Here is a 23,462-nt window from a genome sequence, read left to right as displayed (position 1 = left end):
TTCCAGGGTTAAGTATCAACTTTGGGGCCTTCCATACCCACGCTAGGCAAGCATTCTACCACTGAGCCATAACCCCAGCCCTCCATTTTCTGTATTTTTATTTACCGCAGTATAAAATATCAGCAGCGGTCTCCACCACTAATACCTTCCAGTTGTAACTCAATTCTATAGTCAAAACAAACACACAAAACAAGCAATACAACAAAACCATGGAGAAATTATTTAAAAGATTTATTTTCTCAACGATGCTTTCTTGTCTTCCTTTAGTACGCCTGGGAGGAAGACAGTTATTTAAAAACCAGAGTTTCGTGCTCCGGAATGCCGTATTTCCCTTTATGTTCGTTGAATAGTTTGTTTAGCTCCTCCGTGTAGGTCTGATGCAGCTCCTCAATCTGCTCTGAGGTCGGGTGCAGAGTCTGCTGAACAGGGATGGGGCGGCCAACTGTGGAAAACAGAGCACGCGTCATCCCTGAGAACAGCCACCCCTCCACCGCAGCCTGGGTCTCCCGTGGGCAGCTAGCTGAGTGCCGGGCTGCCAATCCGCATCCCTCCAGCCCACTGGCTCCAGTGTTCTCCTCAGCTCACTGGCTGCCTGCCTCAGTCACACCATCCCACTTGACAACAAATAAAGAGTTTCCCTTCTCAGCAGACACTGAGCTGTCATTCTGCGGCTTGACTTCTGAGTCAAACGCGCTGCTGTGCGGACCGACCGACCGCAGCTGTGCGCAGAGTGGGCGTTGCTGCCACATCGCCCTCATTCCCCCCCTGGGCACAGCTGACAGCGAGACCACAGGGTTCTTATTGTGACCGGCTGAGAAATGCTCGGGTCACGTGACATTCCTCTATTATGACTCTCTCTCTCTTTTTTAATATCTTTCGAAACAATTTGAAAATGTCACTTATCTTTACAGCGAAGCCTCTGTGCGAGTAAGTCCTATAATCACAAAACTGAAAGCAACCGCAGCTCATCAGGAAAACAGTTACATAAGCTGAGCGATATTTCAGGTTACTCACTGGAATCTCAGGCAGCCACCTTTTCTCAAAGAAATAACAACGTGGCACACACGATGTCTTAAATGTCCAAGAAAAGTTGCAAAATGGGGTGTGACCCTATCTATGACAAAAATATATTTCTAGGTGCACCAATATTTTCAGTGTACAGGGAAAAATCTGGAAAGATCAACATTTTCCTCTTGGGATGGGGAACGGTGCATAAATATTAAAAAATATATATATATTTATTTTATCTATACCACATAAATGTTTCACAAAGGAAGAAAAGCATCCGTTTCACCTGTACAATCACAAAAATGCCAATTGGTTGTAAATAAATCTAGCAGCTTCTGTACATATTTTAAAAGATGTTTATATAATAATCTCTCGGAATTTTGGAGTTCAGAAATACAGGTCTTGGTGGCCTGAACACACTGCACCCCCTGCTGGCCTGATGCTGCTACTGCTCCCAAGGCTAGGATGTTAACTTCAAACCTTGAGGCAAACTATTCCTTCTGAAATGATTAGCTCGGGCATGAGGCCGGTGAGCGCTGCTGTAAGGGGAAAATAGTGCATGTAAAGAGGAATGAGGTGGAGGTGGGCGCCTTGTCTTTCTCCAACCTACGTGCAGGGTGATCCCGTGCCAGAAACGGAAGAAAAAAAGTAAGCAACCGTGAAAGAATAGAGAGGCAGCCAATGATACAGAACATGAACGTGGGAGTTGGGGGCACAGAGAAGGGACTGACACACTCCCTAATTGCTGAGGGTTTCACCAGATGGGGGGGTCTTTTGGAAGTCAGTTTTATTCGCGATAGACACCAGTCGGTCCTTGGACACACAGCAGAGGGAACTGGAGGAAATAAGCCATTGCTGGTGTACACCTTCAGCACTCAGGAGGTGGAGGCAGGTGGGCTGGGAGTTCCGGGCTAGCCTTGACTACATATGAGCAGCTTGGACCTATCTTAGCTTTCTCTCTGGCCTGCAGTTTCCCGGGAGAGTGGTCAGCGGGATGGGGCAGCAGGGGTTGCTGGAGAGGAATTGCTAAGATGAGAGGGAGAGAGAGGAATTGTGACCTCTCAGTTAGGGTGTCTCCAGGAATGACACCATGGCCAATTAAGTCCTAATTCCTTCCTATTAAGTTTTGCTACATTTCACTGCATTCTTCCAGGAGCTCAAATATACCCCTTTCTACTGAACTAATCATAAGACCTTCTCCTGGTAAGATGACCATAATCCTGCTGCCTTTCTCTGAGATGCTAAAAGTCCCAGATCATAGGAACTTAATATTTGAGCCTAGCATCCTTCCCTCCTGCCCCTAAGCTGTCCCCTAACTGGATTAGAAGGTAAGAAAAATCTCGGTGCTCTTTAGGGATAAACTAGAGGCAATAAAGGAAAAGTTTGATCATCGAGACTATACTTAGACTACAACACCCAAGGAAGCCCACCTAGCAGCTGTGAGGTAAACCCACCCACCCGGGAACAGTGGGACCAATGGGAACAGTGCTCCTGTGTGGGTTAAGTTTGACTCCTGCTTCTTGAAACTGAACTGAGCCCTTATTAAAAGCATTAGTGCTTACGGGCACTTATCAGATGCTATTAAATCCAGAACAAGCTGGATGGGAAAGGCTGGAGAGTCAAGCCAGCCTGAGCTACAGAGTAAGACCCTGTGAAGCACAAGGTTTTTCTTTCTTTGGCCCTTTTAGCCTTCCTTTCCTCTACCTCTGGTGGGGGCCTACAACCCGCCTCACGTGGAGGCTGCTGGGCCTCAGCGCTGCAGCTGTTAATCTTGTGCAGCTACTCCAGTGTGGCCTTGCACAGCAGCCCTGCTCCTCTCCACGTGCTGTGACAAGTTTATCTGGGACAGAGAATGGGGAAATCAGCGATGTGCCACAGTGACTCCAAGGATCCCAATCTTGCTTTGAGTCCATGCAACTGCTGTGCAGCAGGTACCTAGGCTAGCTGAGTTTCCCCTCGGGGAAGTAAAAAAAAAATCTGTTGTGGTGGTTTGTGTATGGTTGGCCCAGGGAGTGGCACTATTAGGAGGTGTGGCCTTGTTGGAGTAGGTGTGGCCTTGTTGGAGTAGGTGTGTCTCTATGGGCGTGGACTATAAAACCCTCATCCTAGCTGCCTGGAAGTCAGTATTCCTTTAGCAGCCTTCAGGTGAAGATATAGAACTCTCAGCTCCTCCTGCACCATGCCTGCCTGGATACTGCCAGGCTCTTACCTTAATGATAATGGACTGAACCTCCGAACCTGTAAACCAGCCCCAATTAAATGTTGCTCCTTATAAGAGTTGCCTTGGTCATGGTGTCTGCTCACAGCAGTAAAACCCTGACTAAGACATTGATCATTCAAAATAAAAACATCTTCTGCTTGTCTATAGGGAGAAAGATTCCATAGACTTTATAACTCTCACTGATTGCTTTCATTTTTCTTTTACACACAGATTCTCTGTGTAGTCAAGCTGGCCTTGAACTCCCTAAGTAGCCCAGGCTGTTCTTAGACAGCCTCAGCTTCTCTCAAGCACTGGGATTGCAAACTTGTACCAGCACACCAAGCAGAGCTCTCCTAGTCTCATGAAGAAGCTCCCTCCTTAAGGTGTACCACTGGAGAAAACATGTGGCATATGTGGCCAGGCACAGCTGTGGACGAACTTGGGAGCTAGAAGATCCCTGAGCCCAGATCCAGTCTCTGACTGAAGTCCAAAGGGTGGCCTATGTGTGCATGCATGCATATGTGTACTCGGGTGCATGGCAGTACATAGACACTCACTTGTGAATCTTCAATCAGTGGTTAGCATGTGGTACAGGGCACTAAAGTGTTGTAGGTACGTGTTGTTTGCCACTTTGGCTCATGGATTATTTTGAGCTAACAACACTTAAAACATTGCAGAGGGTACTTTTCCAATGTGAGAGGGGCATTATGGTTTTCCCTTTTCCTCCTGAGAGAAGGAACTAAAACTCCTATGTAAATGACACTCCCCTGTACCAGGAAGAAAGAAACACTGTTTTCAGTCAAGAGGAATCCTAGCAAACTCTGTTACAATAACACTTTCTTGTCTTTAGTCTCTGCATACATTTTAGCTACTTTCCTACAACTGCCTATCTTTGGTGAATCTGGCATATCCATGAGTCTCCTACCCACTTCTGTGAGACCTTGTGACATTATTCTTTCCTTTAATATCTCCTGTTTTACAAATAAAATTTAAATTGCATCCCGTTCTTTTCCTTCTATTTCAGAAATCTCTTAGCCGGGTTTCCTCCTCTAGTGTGTGACCATTTAAGACACAGTGGACTGCTTGGTCCTTATGTGGGCTGGAATTAGTTCCATTAAAATAAAACACATTTCCTTATTCTTTTTAGAAAGAATTCCAAAAGTCCTTGCATCCCCTCAGCTACATTCAACCATGCCTGTGTGTTTTGTACGTGTAAACATACATCCGACGTGCATTAGCATACATAGGAATTATTATCTTTTTAAATTTTTTTTGAGACAAGGTCTCCTATAGACAGGGCAGGCCTTGAACTCATTATATAGCAAAGAACGGCCATGGGTTTTGGATCCTCTTGCTGCTAACTTCCTATTGGTGGGATTTAAAAATACTCATCTACCCTGTCTGTTTTATGCCAGGGATCAGATCTTGGCCTTTTGCTTCATAGACAAGATTCCACCAACTAAATTACCTGCCCAGTTCCTTAGTAGGGCTTTTGTTTGTTTGAGACAGTATCTAGTGTGTAGCCCTGGCTAGCCTTAAAAGTGAAACAGTCTTGCTGCCTCTGCCTCCTAAATGCTGGGACTGAGGACAAGGACCACCATGCCAGGCGTGCTATTTATCTTTAAAACCATCTGAAGTGAGATCATGGGTGGCTCTAACTCAGTCATGGAAATCACCCCTATTTTATTTTCTAAGAATGGGAAAAGTGTCCTACAAATCACCATGTTCACAACCACAGACTTCTATGCATCGCCACAATCACACACACCTACAGAATTCTATGCCTCGCACGACCACACCCACATTCAAACTCTGTCAAGGGCTTCATTAGCCACATTTGCATTTACTTCCCCAGCCCACACAGCTGTGTGTCCCCTCCTCTTCATTCTTTCAGGAACTGATTTATTATTATTATTTTTTAATGAGCCATTTGTCTATTTTCCTCACAATTTGATTCGGGCTAACGCTTTGGCAGGAATCCCCTGTTCAAAGAAAGCTCAGTACGCCCGGAACTCTCAGCAAGCTGCTCAGGAAGGCTTCTGTCCGTGCATCTGCTATACCTTCCCAGCCCCAGAGAAGCACAGCTTTGCGGGCATCATGACATGTGATCCCTGGAGAAGCCCAAGAGAAGATGGGCCAGTTACACTTCTCTCTTAGAAGTGGGAAATCTAAGGCTGAGAGAAAAGGAAACACTTCTGGTCACCCGAGTCAAAACTTAAACCTCACCACTCCCTTCAGCCCATCTGCCTGATGCATGATAAGGATTCTTAAGGTCAACCGGTGCACAGCTAGGGACATATTAGCCACAGCAGTTCAGGCATACCTCCCAAGAACCAATCTCTCTCTCCCTCCTTTTCTCATTTCCTTCTTCCTCTGTTCCCTCCATCTCTTTTAGCCTTCATTTTTGCAGTTCTGGGAACTGAATATGCCTTTCACATGTTGGGAGACTCCTCTACCCTAAGCTAAATAGAGTCTCTGTAAGCTTATGTCCAGGCTGGCTTTGAACTCACTCCACAGCCCAGGTCAGCTTTGAACTTGAGATCTTCCTGCCTCGGCCGCCTAGTAATTGGGATCATAGGCCTATGCTTGGTCTGGTTCCCACAAGTTGGGCTCTTTGGAATCCTTGACTTGACTCTCCTTCTGTTGTCCTAAGATTATGACAGCTGGGCCTTAAGCTTCATTTTAAACTTTCCAACAATAACAGGGCGCCGGAGGTGCTATAGACTAAGAACCATGGGAAGGAAGTGGAGGGCTGAACCAATGGAATGTCCCCTTCTTCTGAGTTTTCCAAAGAAGCACAAGGCACAGTATAAATGATAATAATGTCTTGACAGCTAGCTCACATTCAGCAACTGCTTTGGACTCTGACTTTGTCAGGAAAGGCACTGTCAGATGCCGAGTGACTCTACTTTAAAGAAAAAGAGATTAATGCGATGGGGTAATAACCATAACCCTTAACTCAACAGAATGCTCTTTATTTTCAGTGTGTGAGCATATGTACTGCATCTAACTAAGCTTACTCATAATTTCCATTCTATTTCTCCCCCAAATCAACAGCATCACACAAGGGAGCAAAAAGAGATGAACTGATACAATGCCAAAGAAAGAGCCAGCTCACAAAACTACAGTTGCACTCTGGAATGTGACTGCGTTCCCAGGATTGGCTAACCCACAGATCTTCATCCCATCTAAGCTAAATGCTAAATGTGGCAGCTAAAAACAGCCTCGTGTGACTACCTCTGAACGGGAGAGCTCACATTATGTGATAGCAGAAAATGCTACGTGAACATGGGCACTGTGGAAGGGCCAGCAGGAGCGGGTTCCAGTGGAAGCAGAAACATTAGCAGCTCAAGACCACCTGGCTACATAGTATAGTTCCAGGCTAGCCTGAGCTACATGAGACTCAGTTATGAAAGAAAATTGGGAGGAAGGGAGGAAGAGAAGGAAGGAAATCCTAGTGAAACAGATCTAAAAATATACATAAGGCAGGCTGGAGAGATGGCTCAGTGGTTGAGAGCACTGACTGCTCACCCAGAGGTCCTGAGTTCAACTCCCAGCAACCACATGGTGGCTCACAACCATCTGTAATGAGATCTGATACCCTCTTCTGGTGTGTCTGAAGAGAGCTACTGTGTTCTCATATAAGTAAAATAGATAAATAAATCTTAAAAATGAGATTTTAGTTATTAGGCTATTGTGGTTAAAAAAAAAAAAAGTATTTCCATTTCATACAGAGGGCAAAGCTGTGGTTAATTCTGCATGTTCCGGCACTTTCTTGTTTTCAACACCCCAGTCTCTTCCAAGCCTCAGAAAAAAAATTATTTCACTTCTGCCTCATAGTTTTTGTTTTCTAGCCTTGACCCTGGGTTCCTCCTGCCTCCAGCTCCTGCACAGGTGAAACTATAGGCACACCCAGGTTGGGTGCCTCCCCCTTCCCTTTCCACTCCTCTTCATCTCTAGTCACTCAGACACATGCCTTTTGTACATCAACTCCTTCTGTAGCAAAACATGCGTAAGCATAGTTAGTGACACAAAGCTTTTAGTAGGGAAGTGACTCCAGGGTGTGCCGCTGTGGAGACAGGGCTGGAACTATCTAGGAAAGGCTAAAGGCAAATGAGTAAGTTTTCCGGAGATGGCCAAGATGGCCACCAAGAGGTCCTTAAGCACCAGAGAAAAGAAGCCAGCATTGATTCGCACGAAATAGGAAGAGAGAGTTGCGGAAGAAGGGAACCAGTGCTTATTAGAGGAGAACAGCAAGAAAGAGTCGAGTTCCCAGAGGCCATCAGCTTCTGGCCCCCAGAACAGTAAGAGTGTCAAGGCCATAGAGCAGCAGTCTCTTGTCTCTGTCCAGCTCTGGGCCCCACCTCAGCCCTTGTGATGCTGGCACCGTCCCCAGCAAAGACGTGTACAGAAATGGCCAAGTATTCAGCCTCTGATGCTGTTTGCCAACCGCTGTGCAACAGGCGAGGGCAGAGAAACAGGTCCACCGAGGAGCACTAGAAACTTGGGTTCTAGTCCAACAGGGGAAATTTGCAAAGTAATCAACTACCACTCAGAAGGGAAATAGAGAGAGTCCGTTAGACCTGCATGCTATGGTTAAAGTTTAGTTAAGGTCTAAGACAGCGGTTCTCAACCTATGAGTCTTGATCCCTCAGGGAACTGAAAGACCCTTTCACAGGGGTTGCCTAAGACCATCAGAAAACACAGACATTTACATCCCAATTCATGACAGTATCAAAACTGTAGTTATGCAGTAGCAACGGGAAATAATTTTATGGTTGGGGGTCACCACAGCACGAGGAACTGTATTAAAGGGTCCCAGCATTAGGAAGGTTGAGAACTGCTGGTCTAGGATGTCAGGACGTCCAGACTCAGGACAACTTCTTTTGAATTATTAGCACCTAGCCAATAACAGCAAACATGGTATGACGTTCTTTTGTGTGTTGGGTGTACATACCAACAGTGTAGATCAGTTTCCGGTAGGGCATTAGGCCAAAGGTGTACTGGAAAACTCCTCTAGCATAAATCAATGGCAAGGCTATCCCCGTTAGATTCTCCACTGTATCTTGTATAGTTCGAAGCCAGGAGCCTTTGGGGTTGTTGATTTGATTATAGAGTTCATTTTCACCAAAAGAAAACACTGGAACCAAATGGGCGCTGCAAGGAACAGAGGGGGAGGTCACAGACTTACAAATAGATGCAAAATGTCTGGCTGTGCGTAGCAGAATGTAGGCACACGTGTGTCTGCCGGTGCATACACCAAACAGGCACAGAGGCTAGGAGCTGTGTGTGTTTGCGGATGCCTGGCATGCTATGTGGGTGCTGGGAGCTAAACCCCAGTCCTCATAAAATTGCAGTTTAATTGTCCAGCCTTGAATCCCTCCCACTGCCATCTTCAAGCGCTGGAGTCCTGGACTGAATAAAGGGGAGGGGAGAGAAAGTGAGCTGGGTCCCTTCATTTAAGGCTCTCTGCCTTTAGACTGGGGTACCACATGACTAGTGGCTTTCTGCTCCTTAAATGCCTTCCCCACGAAGACAGAAGTGTTCCCTTCCTCCCTCAAACTGCTTTAATTGAGCATTTTTCAGCAACGGGGAAAAAAGACTGATACCGTGCCAACCCTCCCTACGCTGTTTCCTATTCCACTTTGAAACACTGAAGCTGCGTGGACTTCAGGTCACATTAAGCTGTTCTTGAAACCCTTAGGAAATCCTTCAGCAAGCTAGCCGTGGTCAGAATTTTATTCTACAGGACGGCAAGTTTGGGGTAAGCTAATTTTACCCCACTAGCTTGCATCCATTTTGCTGAGCATGTAAAATGTTGTGTCCTGCGGTGTTTCTTTACATTGCTGTAGGCTGTGATACCCAACTGCCTTGGTAGAAAGGTTATGCTCCATCCCCATAGACTTGGAGAAAGTTCTTTAAGAACTAGAGAAGTTATTACTGTTCTTTGTGCTCACATAATGTCTTCTCCACTTAAAATACACTGACCCTAAACAAATAGCCACTTAACTAGGCCAGCCAGGTTGGTTCACACCTATAATCCTAGGACTTGGCAGGCTTAGCAGGAGAATCACAAGTTTGAGACCAGCCTGGGCTTCATATCGAGTTCCAGGATAGCCTGGACTATATATCAAGGCCCTGTCTCCAAAAAAAAAAAAAAAAAAAAAAAGAAAAGGCTACTTACCCATGGGTCAAGGCAACCTTAACAAATCCTTTGCGCTGGCGGAGGCACAGGATATATTTTCCTGGGTAGGACTCCAGTACCTCCTTGGCACCCCCGAGGACAATGACTGAAATATTCCCACCTCCTTTCTTGCTCAGCACATGAGACACACTCTTCTTAGAAACTGAAACCGGCCCTTAGTGAGTCAAACACAAAGTATAGGTAGCCGTTTCTTTTGAAGAATAATGTGCTTAAATACTTATTTATTTTGTATCTATGAGTACACCATAGCTGTCTCCAGACACACCAAAAGAGGGCATCAGATCCCATTACAGATGGTTGTGAGCCACCATGTGGTTGCTGGGAATTGATCTCCGGACCTCTGGAAGAGCAGCCAGTGCTCCTAACCCCTAAGCCATCTTTCCAGCCCTGAAGAATAATTTTTAAAAATAATGTTTTATAACAACAGTGATGATTTTATGACTCCTACTATTAGAGAAATAGATTTTGAATGATAATCTGTCTCTGTCTCTCTCTGTCTCTGTCTTTCTCTTATGCTCTCTCTTCTCTCTTTCTCTACATGGTCACACCATGTAGGCTTACTATCCCTCAGCTCACTAGCCTAAGCTTGCGCTGAACTCATGGCAACCATCCTAGCTAAGCCTCCAATATGCCGGGGTCAGAGGTCACACCTAAGAAAAGACACATGCTGATGGATGAGAGTCGGATCTTTCGTGGATGGTTTTGAACTTTCCCTGAGTTCACCACATGTCATTTAGTTCTGAGTGACTTGCATGAGAGGGAAAAAAGGGGCATTGCTTCTCTGTCAAAGACAGCCCCTGGGTCCTGACACAGCCCTTCAGGATCTCTCCGGCATACTTCTCATGACCTAATAGGTTTTATTGCCAGCCCTTCCCATAAGCTGCTGTTTCTGAAAGTCCCTTCAGACTTCTGCCATCTTCTGATCTCACCTCTAGCCACGAACTCAACTGCCACATGTGTGTGTTGAATCAAACCCATCTCCTGGAATATTCCTCAGCTTCCCAGGCCGCACCATCAGTGCCTCAGTGAAAATCTCTGCTTTGACGGCTCAAAGACACTCCGAGGTCTTTATCTCCAAATCCAGTTTGGAGGCCCCGTTCCAACAGTAAAAAGCAAGGCAAAGAATTCAGTCACCCGCTGGGCCATCCAGTTGGAAATATCAGTCTGCTGTGCGAATCCCCTTCAGCTGGTAACGGTTGCCTGCTGGCTCATTTCATTGCACCGTTTATGGGACACCTGCTCATAATATCAGATACTGACAATAGTGATGATACCCAGCTGCTGCCCAGCTGAAGACGAGCCAGTCCTGAAGTCTTCTTCCTGTATCAGCCATCGTTCGCATCCGGATCTCTCTCACGAGAGCCCTGGGCGGGTGCACTGCACATCAGTGCCACAGGCCTGTCCTAGAGTTCTGGCTTTCAGACTTCAGTCATCTAACCTACCTCTATGCTGCTATCAGAACCATCTTTTGGGGGCTGGAGAGATGGCTCAGTGGTCAGCACTGGCTGCTCTTCCAGAGCTCCTGGGTTCAAATCCCAGCAACCACATGGTGGCTCACAACCGTCTGTAATGGGGTCTGGTGCCCTCTTCTGGTGTGTCTGAAGACAACCATAGTGTACTCATATACATAAAGTAAATCTTTAAAAAAAAAAAAAACGATCACAAAACAAGTGAGAGAGCAGATAGCTTTTGTTCAAAGCCCCTCTCAACCTCCCTGTGGCTTTAGCCACAGAGGACAAGCTAAGGTCCTCTTCATGAAGCAAGGAGGCTGCTGCCACTAGATCCCTGGCACCAACACCAGCGATTAGTGAACAGACAGAACATAAGCCTTGAAGCACCCACTGTTCTGTCTGACATCTGGGGGATTCCAGACCCTTCAAAATGTGCTAAGAGGAATGGGCTGTAGTAAACTTTCTGTGCGTGAGGAAGGTCACAGGAGGAAGCCTTGCCCCACAGACTGTCCTCAGAAACCAGCACTGGGAAACGCTGCTGAAAACTTAAAAGACAGTAACAGCCTAAGTTGTCACTGGCTTCAAATTCGGACATTCTTATTTATCGTTCAAGACGTGAAGGCTACAGCGATATATTATATTATGTTATATTATATTATGTTATGTTATGTTATGTTATGTTATATTATATTATATTAATTATAAATAATGGCCAGTGTGGTGGCACACACCTAGGCAGCTGGATCACTGTGAGTTCGAGTGCCAGGGCTACAGGGAAACCCAATCTCAAAAGAGCCAGTAAATAAACAAGGCAAAAATGACACACAGCATCTCCCTATCCACTCTATAAGCAGGAAGGGCTGTGATCTCTATATTACTAAAAACTCTGAGAGTGACTGACTGATGTAGCCATGGAGAGGAGGGTATCTTGCTGTCTTTGCTGTACCTTTTCTCAACTACTCTAATTGACTAGTGATCATACTTTGATTCAGTAAAGAGTATGTTTAAAATTTATTTCTGTGACTTTTTTGGAAATTAAATATTTATTTATTTAGTCTTTTTTCCTTCCTTCCTTCCTTCCTTCCTTCTTTCCTTTCTTCCTTCCTTCCTTCCTTCCTTCCTTCCTTCCTTCCTTCCTTCCTTCCTTCCTTCCTTCCTTTCTTTCTTTCTTTCTTTCTTTCTTTCTTTCTTTCTTTCTTTCTTTCTTTCTTTCTTTCTTTCTTTCTTTCTTTTATAAAATTCTAACCCAATGCCTACAGGACGAGAAGGGAATTGTTTTCTTCGGTAGTTTGGGGTGTTGGTGCGCCCTCTTGAGGCCAGATGGTAGATCAGTCAGTAGTTTGAGGGGTTAGCGCGCCCTCTAGTGTGCCCTGCAGAGTTCGGCGTTTGAGGCTACAAACTGGCGCAGACCCTAGCTAGCCAGCTTTGCGTTGTAACACTTTCCAGATACATAACAACAGAAGTGACTCTATAGGAAGCCATGACAATCTGGAAGGCAATAGAAAAATCTGTCCTTAACTCTGTCACTAATCGATACTGAAATTGTAATTTTTTTAAAAAAAGGCTACTCATTTTTCTTTATACTCAGGAGCTGTAAAGGTAATTATAACCACCGCACATAATTTTGACAATTACAAAATACTTCGTAAGCTACTGAGGTGCGTGGTCAAAAAGCTCCTCAAGTAGGAAAACCAAGTAGAGTCTGCTGAGTTGAAATGAAGGCTACTGTCATGCGCACAGCTCTAAAGTCCTTCAGGATGAGTCTGTGCTCAGAATTGGTTAATTCAGGGGCTTTGCACTGCTTCACAGACACAGTGGCATGCACTTATAATTTCTAAACTTGAGAGGTGGAAGCAATACCATCAGGGATTCAGGGTCAGAGGCCAGCCTGACTTGTAGAGTGAAGTTCTGTGTAGCCCTGGCTGTCCTGGAACTCGCTTCATAGACCAGCTGATGAGGGGGTTACTTTTATTTCTCCCTTCCATTCCCCCCTTTCTTTTATTTCCTTGTAGATCTTGGGGTTAGCCTGTTCACGCTAGACAAGCACTGTACCACTGACAACATCCACAAGCCCAGGAGTTACACACAACCTAGGATGACAGAGCCAGCAAGCACATGGAGCACTTTATGTCGCTGTTGCTACTGTGAGACACAACAGAGGACATTCAGAGGTCCGGCATTGAGAAAAGTGTGCGACGTTCCTCTGCAGAGTGCAGTTCATCATTTATCTGATCCGTGACTGTTTTCCACATTTGAATATACTCAATGAATTCACCAACCCCCCCCACCCCCAGTAGACTGGTGTTTATTGAAAACTTTCCTATGCTGCTATCACAATACTAAATACTTAGGATGAGCAGGGGAACAGAAGGCCGAGGCCCCAAATATTCTATGGACTATGAGTCCAGGAATGTGGATGAGGAAAATCCACAGAGCATTAGAATTGTAAAATCAAGTAGGTGCGGGAAGTGCTGCTGCCTGCCACCCCAGAGCACTGTAAGGACAGTGTGGCTACAATACCGAACCCTGTAAGAAGAGTGTCTTTGTCACTTACCGTTACCCATCAGATATTCTCGGAACAACGGGCACCAGAACCAGAGCTTGGCTATGTGGAGATACAACGTAAAGCCGGGAAATAGCTTCTTGAAGTCTGACTGACTTGAGCATAAATTTCCGAAGACTCCAGGCACAAGTATTCCATGAGGGTGAAACCCAAATAAATAATTGTGACCTGGATCCAGATCCTGGGTTTTGACGAGCTACAGCGTGTTCCCATGGAGAGAAAGAGACAATATGTCTTGGATCAGTGAGACGCGGAAGGGGCCCCTTCTCTGAACTTCAGTGGGAAATGAGGAACATGATTCATCCTATGTCCCTGAGTTAGAGATGTTCTGACATTCTTAAACAATTCACTGAGCCCAGGTCTCTCCACACACAGTCTTTCAGACTTAGTCAAATTGGCTTAAGATCCATTTATTAACTTGGACCAAACTGCAAGCTTTCTCTGTAATGATTTGAATATGACCATCAGTCACCCACAAAATCACATGGAGACATAAACTCCATAGCAACAGTGTAACGATGTGATGTGGGACCTCATGAGAGGGGGTTAGATCATGATGGTGGAGTGAGGAGAGCCTAACACCCTTACTGCTGGGGTGGGTGGTCTTTCTAAAAGGACAACTTAGTCTTCCTCTTCCTCTTCTCTTGCCTTCTGTAGCTGCCATGAGGTCATGGGACAAGATGATACTGGTTGACTATTAGAACTTTTTTTTTTTAACTGAATGCCTATCTCTGCCCCAAATTTTAGAACCGTGAAAAACAATTTGTCTCTCTGTAGATCTGAAGCTCTGGTATCATTGTAAGAGGGGAAAAATGGACTACGGCTCATTCTATCTGGAAAGGAAGGGGGTGGGGATAGACTGGTGGAAACACACTGCTACTGTCCTCCCAACTCAATCCTTTAGAAGACCGTTCTACTTACATGCATTGGAAAATACTCCCTAAAATACTTCCACACAGTCCAGCTTTGGATCCAGTTAGATCTCCTGCCTCCTTCCTCTGGGGTTCGCAGGTCATAGATATACCAGGCCAGATACGGGATGTAAAGGAACCAATAGTTGTACATGACCAGCATCACCATGACCACAATGCACACCTGTGCTGTAAGAAAGGGAAGAGCCAGGTGGCATCAGCCCATCAATATCTGCCCCCTGTACTTCACAACCCCTGGCTCTGGAAAGTACATTGACGGTACGGTCATTGTTCGTGTATCCATGAAGAGGGTGTATGCTCAACACAGCTTCCATCTTCAAGAACTCTACTGTCAGAAACAGAAATAGCATTGTATACGTTACCTTTTCATCTTTGTGACAAAACATCATGACCAAGACAACTTATAAGGGAAATTGTTTAATTTGGAGCTTATCATTTCAGAGAGTGAGAACCATGATTGGGGAGCAAAGGCATGAAGGCAGGGACAGCTGAGAGCCCACACCTACAATCAGAAGGCAGAGAAGACGCACTGTTCCCAGGACTTGACTTTTAGAGCCTCAGAACCTGCTAACAGTGATGTACCTCCTCCAACAAGGGCATGTCATCGCCTAGTCCTTTCCAAACAGCCTCATCAACCAAGGATCAACCAAGGATCAACCAAGGATCAACCAAGGATCAACCAAGGATCATTTAAACAAATGAGCCTCTGTGGACATTCTCATTCAAATCACCACATTTTAAAAATGTATTTTTCAGGTCAACTATGGTAGTACACACCTTTAATTCCAACACTCAGGAAGCAGAGGCAGAGGCAAGCAGAGCTCCGTGAGTTTGAGGTCAGTATGGCCTATGTATCATGCCAGCTAGAGTAAGATCCAGTCTCAAAAACCAAAGTATACCTTAAACATAGTGGATTCTTGTAAAGAAACACGGGGCTTATAAGAAACAATTATAATTAGTTATTAGTGAGCTACCACTAAGTGCTCAAGAGTTTTCTTTAAAACATCCATTTTATGTAGTTTGACTAGATGCATTATATTTTTAAAGACAACCTAGAAGGAAACAAAATATGCAAAAATCATGATGGTGTTTGGAATTTTCCTGCTCTCTTCCACAGTTTTGAACCCAGAGCCTAGCTCACACTGGGCAAGCATGTTACCAGTGAGCTACCTCCCCAGGTCTAAGAAAATTTACACGTTTTTCTACTTTTCTCATAATTAGAATGGATTTTCTTTCGTTTGTAAAATTATTTGTTGTTGGTGTTTGTGGTGGTAGTGATGGTGGTTGTTGTTAGTGGTGGTGGTGTGTCTGTGTGTGTGTGTTGCTGGGAATTGAGTCTAGGGCCTCATGTATGCTAAACAAGCCCTATAACTCTGATTTATAGTCCCAACTCTCAAAAAACTATTTTTTTTAAAGAAACTAAATGGTGTTATCAAGGGAAGAAAAGAAGGTCCAAATTAACCTCTGAGAACCATTAGCTGAAGAATAGTCACACCTTAAAGGCTTCAGTAAATTTCCACACACAAACTGCAAGAGGAAAACAGTCAAAACTTGACTCATTTGCATTAATAATTAATGTCTTTTTAAAGGATTTATTTATTTATTTAATGTATACAAGTACACTGTGCTGTCTTCAGACACACCAGATCCCATTACAGATGGTTGTGAGCCACCATGTGGTTGCTGGGAATTAAACTCAGGACCTTCGGAAGAGCGGTTGGTGCTCTTAACCACTGAGCCATCTCTCCAGCCCCAATAATTAGTGTCTTATGAAGCGGTCTTAAGGGTTCTTTGGAAAGTCAGTTGTGTTTCTGGGGCAAACACGTGAAGGAGTGATTTCCTGAAGTGGACACAGGTGAAAGGCTAAGGCAGACTCAAGAAGGAACATTTGGCAGAAGCAGACAGAAGTGAAAGGATGTTTTGATGAGCAAGCACACGAAAGGACACGTGATGAAGGGTTCTTTGCTGACAACACACGTTGGTCCGCCTTACATTGCAGCTTCTTGCTGCTTCCTCGGACTCAGGCTGATTGGCAGAATGGTGTCAGCTGAGACAAAACACTTGCTGAGGGCAAGACCCATGGAGGACACGTGATGTTTGGAGGGCATATAAAAGGGATGCCACCAACAGTCACAGAAGCTAGACTGGGCTTGCTTATGGAGCTAGCCCAGCAATGCTTGCTGATTCTGCATCTTCGCTGATCTTTGCTGATCTGCACTTCACTGAGGGGCACAGCCGAGAACTTTCCCCAAAGCTCCTGTTGGCCCTGGTCCCTCCTGCTAACTGGTGCCAAGGCTAAGGCCTGCCTGTCTCTGTTAGGTAGTGTCACTGATACTACTAACCTGACTCTAGCGAACTGGACTGCTGATGTTTCCATTGGGTATTTGGGAGTGGATTGAGATGCCTGCTAACCTGTGAACTGAACTTCCGATTTCCAAACACAGGCAGGAGTTGCTCCAAAGAACCTTTCTAAACAGGTCTACCTAGTCACCCCTGTATCATTTCTTTTCCACTACCTCTGGTGGTGGTGGGCTACAAGGGAGGTTAAAGTGTTTAAGAACCATCATTAAAAATAGGATTTGAAAATATTAAAGTTACAGTCTTAGGGTTTTACTGCTGTGGACAGGCACTATGACCAAGGCAAGTCTTGTAAGAACAACATTTGATTGGGGCTGGCTTACAGGTTCAGTCTATTATTATCTTGGTGGGAAGCATAACAGAGTTCAAGCAGGCATGGTGCTGGAGGAACTGAGAGTTCTACCTCTTGTACTGAAGACAGCCAAGCGAAGACTGTCTCTCACAGGCAGCTAGGAGGGGACTCTCTTCTGCAGGTAGCTAGGAGAAAGCTCTCTCTTCTTCACGGGTTGGATCTTGAGCATAGGACCTCCAAGCTGACCCTCCCACTTACTGCTACAAGACCACATCTACTCCAACCAGACCACACCTTCTAGTAGTGCCATTCCCTGGGCCAAGCATATTCAAACCACCACAATCAATATTAAGAAATAGCTAGATATTTAAGTTATATATGTCTTTTCCTTTCTCACCCCATCCAAGATGTCTTCATTTCTCCCATAAAACTGTTTCTGCCTGCTCCAGGTAGCACACGCCTGGAATCCAGTATGAGGAGCCAACAGGGGAGGGAGTCCAAAGCCAACTTTTGCTGTATGAGATCTCATTTTTAAAATTATACAAAACTTAAAAAAAAACAACTTAAAAAAACCTATATACATATACATATATGTGTATAAATATGTATATATATATATATATATATATTTCAATGACTTAACATGGAATAAAGATAATAGAATTCACAGACAAGCAAAAAATCGATGAGCACTTTTGTTCATTTATATCCCTCAAGGCACAGAAATTCAAACCACTAATCAATGCCATCTGTTGAACAAAGGAACATAGTGTGATGTTCTCATAACTCATACTGTAAGAAAACTCCCCCAGAGTTGAAGATGGTGCTGGAAGACAAACCCTGCAGTTTGTTCTTCATGTATGTTCACTCCACTTTTAACGTACCACATGGGGGGGGGGGAGGGCTTCTTTAAGAAACGAGTGCATTGTTTGACCTAGTTCTTTGCCTATAGACATCACATGAATCAAAACCAGAATCTGGTTAAAACCTTGTCCCCTGTTGTGTGCGCTTCAGGATGATTTGCAAATGTAAGCACCAGCAGAAATACCATTTTACAGCTTCATGCCCGAAGCCTCGGAGCGTGTCCCTAAGAAAGAAGGTGTGTCAGTATCCAGAGATGCCTAAGAGCCTCATACAAATCATGTACATGTTAAAGCGTGCCCCTCTCCCCCAAAATCCCAGAACCAAGCAGACACAGGCACAACTAAATAAATGTGTACAGATCTGTGCTCCAGCTGCCCAGGTGAGAATCAGGTATGCGGTTGGCAGGACGCAGAGTCATGTCACTGAATCCACGTGGTTTTCCAGGTTCATGTGTTTGTATGTGACAGCTGCAACTACAGACTATTAGTGACCAGAGCACAGGAGTTGTGGACAGAGGGAGCATTGCTCACCCACAGACAAAGCTACCTTCGGGTTTCCTTTGTCCCTTTTGCGGGCCATTAGCACCACCCTCTGTATCTGATCTAACATCTTCCTCACTACTAGGTAAACTCTGGAAAAGTATTACTAAGCTTGCAGGACCTCTAACTTCTATTAGTCACAAAGCTGAGGTCCTGGAAGATAACATCTGACACCTCATAGAAGACTCTGTCGGTCTGTCTGTCTATCACCTGCCTGACATCGCTGCTTTGTATGACTTGCTTTGGTCTTGTGACATTTAGTCCATTTAGCTCCTCCCACTGAGAAGCACGGTGGAATCTGCACCTGCGCTCTCCAGTTCTCCCTCGTCATGTGTATTAGCTCAGAATAAACCATGCCTTCTTTCCTTTGGGACATAAACTGTTCCACTATGTAAGAGATTGCACTTGATTTCCTATACATATAAAATCAGTAATATATGTCAGTCTTCAGAGGAACGGGTAGTCACTCCTCCAAGTTAGTCTTTAAAAGGGTTCAGAAAATATGATAACATGTGTGGAGAGGAAGGACTAGGGAAAGGAGGAGAAACGGAAAGGAGAAGGAGAGAGGAGAGGTAAACAGAGGGAGTCAGGAAGAGAAAATATAGCAAAAATGCTAAACTTTAGGGAATTTTAGAAGATGAAATATGGAAATTGGGGGGGTAATTTTCTATAACTGTTATTTCTGAAATAGTTTTCCGAGATTCACAAGTTCAAACCTCTAGAGATCTGCAGTCTGACAAAAATCTCCAGGCAGTGGTCCTCCCATCCTCCTCCTTCTCTCGTTCTCCTCCCCCCCTCCTACCAGTCCTTCTACCCACCCCACCCCCACCTCTGTTTCTTTCTTTCTTTGTTTTTTTTAATGAGACAGAGACTCATAAGCCAGGTGACCCAGACTTTGATGTGTAACTCAGGCTGGCTGGGAATTTAAAACCTTCCTATCTCACCTCCTAAGGGCTGGGATTGTAGGCACACACACCATCTCCTGGTGATTCTTAGTGTACTCTGAAATGTGCAAGCTTAAGTTAACCAACATAGTGGAAGAATCCAAGTGCTGAGCTTTTGTGCTTCCCAAGATAACCCATTAAGGAATTCCATTCGCAACCAAGAGGCATCCTAATCAAATACCAGCAGGATTTTTGTTTTTACGGAAAAAAAATTGTAAACATGATTCAAAACCAAATGGAAATGGCAAGGACCTATTTCAAACAGGTTTGAGATAAAAGAGAAACGCTGAGCTGCATGTGGTGACTCACACTTGCAATTCCAGCACTCAGGATGCTGGGGTTGGAAGGTTGTTATGAGTTCAAGGCTAGCCTGGGCTACAGAGCAAACTTCAGGTAAGCCTGAGCTAGAATAAGATCATGCTTCAAAAAGAAAAACAAACAAACAAACAAACAAACAAACAAAATAACCCCACTCAACAATGGATTATGAAAAGATTTGTTAGATATGAAATCAAAGTTTCCCAAGAAACCCCCTGTTCCAAAAGTTTGGCATTTAGATGAAAGCAAGCATTCCCTTGGAGACTTGAGAAAATAACCTCTACTCGAGAAAAGGCATCATTCTCCTTATCTCTGGCAAAAGAGAGCTCTGCACATTATGGTCTAGGCTAGCTTCTAGGCACCTCAATCCCACTCACAAGTACCTGTTATATTCTTCAAAGCCCCCCACTCCAGCTCCCAGACCCCCTTCTCCCAGGTTCCCTTAAACCCCTGGAATTCCACATCCCATGTTCCCTACCCCCAACCCATCTACCATTGCTTCTCTGCTCACTCCCTGGCAGTTTGGAATAAACTTTTCCCTTTTCACCCACAGAGTGACAAGCTTTGTTTTTTCCCACAGTGCCCATTTCATTCAGATTCCATCTTTAAAAGACTGATGGGGTAGGGCTGATGAAATATCTCAATTACCCACAATCCTAGCCCACCACAGCAAAATGGTAGGCAGAGATGGACAGAATCTCCCCAAAGCTCTCAGGCCAGCTAGACTGACTCAGAGCAGCAAAGAGACTCTCTCTCAAAAGGTAAAGACAGGGCTGGAGAGATGGCTCAGTGGTTAAAAATACTGACTGCTTTTCCAGAGGTCCTGAGTTCAAATCCCAGCAACCATATGGTGACTCACAAACATCTATAATGGGGATCTGATGCCCTCTTCTGGTGTGTCTGAAGACAGTGATATTGTACCCATGTACATAAAATAAATAAGTAAATCCTTAAAAAAATTTATAAAATAAATAATTCTTTTTAAAAAAAAAAAAAAAAAGTAAAGACAGATATCCAGAGACTGAAAGGTAAGGGTTGTCTTTTGGTCTCTATTTTGTGCTGTGGCATGTGTGGGTCTGCACCGAAAACACAAACAAGCATACACTCAAATTTACTCATCTCTCTCTGACTCTCTCTCTCTCTCTCTCTCTCTCTCTCTCTCTCTCTCACACACACACACACACACACACACCAATCAAAAATGAACAGATAATAAAACTTGCACAAGTAGCAGATGAGCAAGTGAAGATTGGGAACACACCATCCCAACCGGAGCCACAGGTAAACGCCACTCACTATACAGTTATTGTACCTACAGATCAAAGAAGCTTGACTTCGTCAACTAATGGACTGGCCGCTGAGCTGGCAGAACATTTTCACACTGCTCAGGGGAATGTAAAATGGTAAAACTGCCTTCTAAAAAGCTAAACCTGCATATTCCTTGTGACCTTGCCTTTCCAGACTCATCCCCAAGAATGAATGAAAGCATGTTGGGGCTGGTGAGATGGCTGAGTGTGTGAAGATGCTTGTTACACAGGCCTAAAGATGCAGGTTTGATCCTTAGAATCCAAGAAAAAGTAAAAGGAGATCCTGGGCTCCACAGAGTTAACCTCTGATCTCCATATTTGTACAATATAGACTCGGACACACATACACATACGCATGAACATTTTGCTGACTGCTTTTGTGTCTACTTGACACAAGCTAGTCTTCTGAAAGAGCCTGGGCATCAGAGTGTTTAAGAAGCTCCTTCAATGATAGTGGTGGCACACACCTTTAATCCCAGCGCTTGGGAGGCAGAGGCAGGCAGATCTCTGAGTTTGAGGCCAGCCTGGTCTACAGAGCTCCATCTGTGGGTGCACTGGACTCATAAAACTGCTTCCAACGTGCAAAACTGTCTAACGCAATGAATACTATCACTTAGCCCCACCGGTGAGCAAACTTTGTGTGTGTCACACACCTTTCTCCAAGAGCTTGACACACTGAGGACAAGCTTCCTCCAAGTGCTACTGTCACTGTGTGGGCTTAGCCTGGGAACAGTCCAGAATGCATCTCTGGGTGGGTTATTTCCAAACAGAAGGCACTCGAATCCAACCCAAACACGCAGCTGGGTCTAGGCAGAAAAGCCCGGGAGCATATGCAACCAGAAAAGTTAACGCTATACACAGAAACTAACAGTAGCTCTTTGTCCTGATGTCAAGGTGGCAAAGTTTTAATACCTAGAGGCATTACTTACCCATTATGAGCCCAGGGATTCAAAAATAAATTGCAGCCTTTGAGGGGCAAAAATGCAACTTTGCACAGCACCCACTTTCTAGAAGGGGTCATGGCTACATTTGGGAGACCATAGTTGCCCCAATTTACCCAAATGTATATTTAAAACCCATATCTCCTATTGTAAGTAAGGCACATCTCACTTTAGAAACAAAATAGTTCGGGCCAGTCATACAGGCTTTAATCCCGACACTTGAGAGGCAAAGGCAGATAGAGTTTGAGGCCAGCCTGGTCTATAGAGGTCTACAGAGCAAGTTCTGGGATAGCCAGGGCTACACAGAGAAACCCTGCCTTAAAAAAACGAAACAGAATAACACACACAGAGAGGGGGGGAGGGGGGAGAGAGTAAGAGAGAGAGAGAGAGAGAGAGAGAGAGAGAGAGAGAGAGAGAGAGAGAGAGAGAGAGAGAGAGAGAGAGAGAGAGAGAGAGAGAGAGAGAGAGAGAGAGAGAAGGGGAGGTGTGTGCGGGAGAGAAAGCAGGGAGGGAGTCCCAAGTAGGTGAGCAGCCTCTGGTCGGGCAGACCTGGGAAGCAGAGGTGTTGTGAGAGGGGTAGGGTGGGGACTGTGTCTGGTGGGCGAGAGTGCGGCACGGAGGGGCCCTTACCGAGGACGAGGAAGGACAGGACCCACTGCAGCACCGCAGCGGTCTGCAGGCGCCGTGCCAGCGGGATGTTGAGCGGCGCGAACTCGATCTTCATGGTTCCACCCGGAGGACTCCTTTCTCAGGGTCTGTGGTACCCGCACCGGGCGACTCCAGCGGGCGGGGAAGGAACTGACTCGCCTTAGGGCGGGAGGTGAGGGAGGGGGCACGGGACTGAGGCGGGGTGCTGGGGATCACTGTGCGCAGCCCGGGGCAGGACTCTGGGTACGCTTGGAAGAGGTCAGTCGGCCTCCTGCCCAATCGCCAAGGCCCGAGTCTCCAACCGCGTTTGACCATTGTTCATCTGATCCACTGCCTTGAGCTCAGCTCCAGCATCCGCTCTTAAACCTAACTCTTCCTCTGAACCCAAGGACTGGGGAATGGGTAGTTTGGTTAGTTCTTGGGGGTCCAGACCTAGCTGGAGAAAGGCGTGGTACTTGCGTTTATTAGTCTGGGTCTCCACACCACTACCGTGCCATAGGTGCGTGCGTATGTGTGTGCACGTGCGGGTCTCTTGGTGTGTGCTTTCTTTTGTGTCCTAAAAGTCCTACACAAATCCTGGGTGATGTCCTTTCATTCATTTTCTTGACCCATATTTACTGAAAGTCTGCCAAATCTCCATTATCTTGTTCTCAGAGAAAATGATCTTTTAGGGGCAGGACAAATCTAACTTAGGCAAAATAACCATATAACTGAATAGTATATAATTACAAGACCCTATTATGGGCACAAGGCTGAAAGACCTAGAAACTGCTGGAACGACTTTTTGTGTCTGTTTTTCTTTCTCAGCACTTGCCTGCCTAGTGTTCTTAAAAGTGTGCACAGGAACATGCAGAGAGGTCAGAGGTCAACCTCAGATATGTTTCTCAACACT

At 45.2% G+C, this 23,462-nt stretch overlaps 1 protein-coding gene across 1 annotated transcript; it reads right to left on the bottom strand.

The window, feature by feature from the left end:
- Window positions 1–287: 287 nt before the first annotated feature.
- MOGAT1 (monoacylglycerol O-acyltransferase 1) lies at window positions 288–22,646 on the bottom strand (the record flags this gene model as incomplete). Its single annotated transcript, XM_080932912.1, has 6 exons — window positions 288–442; window positions 8,166–8,365; window positions 9,393–9,567; window positions 13,419–13,623; window positions 14,349–14,527; window positions 22,553–22,646. 6 exons carry the CDS (start codon window positions 22,644–22,646, stop codon window positions 288–290), a joined length of 1,008 nt encoding a protein of 335 aa, XP_080789038.1.
- Between the last annotated feature and the right edge of the window lie 816 nt (window positions 22,647–23,462).

The sequence above is a fragment of the Micromys minutus genome (genome assembly GCF_963924665.1).
Source record: "Micromys minutus genome assembly, chromosome: 19".
Classification (NCBI taxonomy): Eukaryota; Metazoa; Chordata; class Mammalia; order Rodentia; family Muridae; genus Micromys; species Micromys minutus.
Note: the sequence above shows the minus strand (reverse complement) of the source record. Positions and strands in the feature narration are given on the sequence as shown.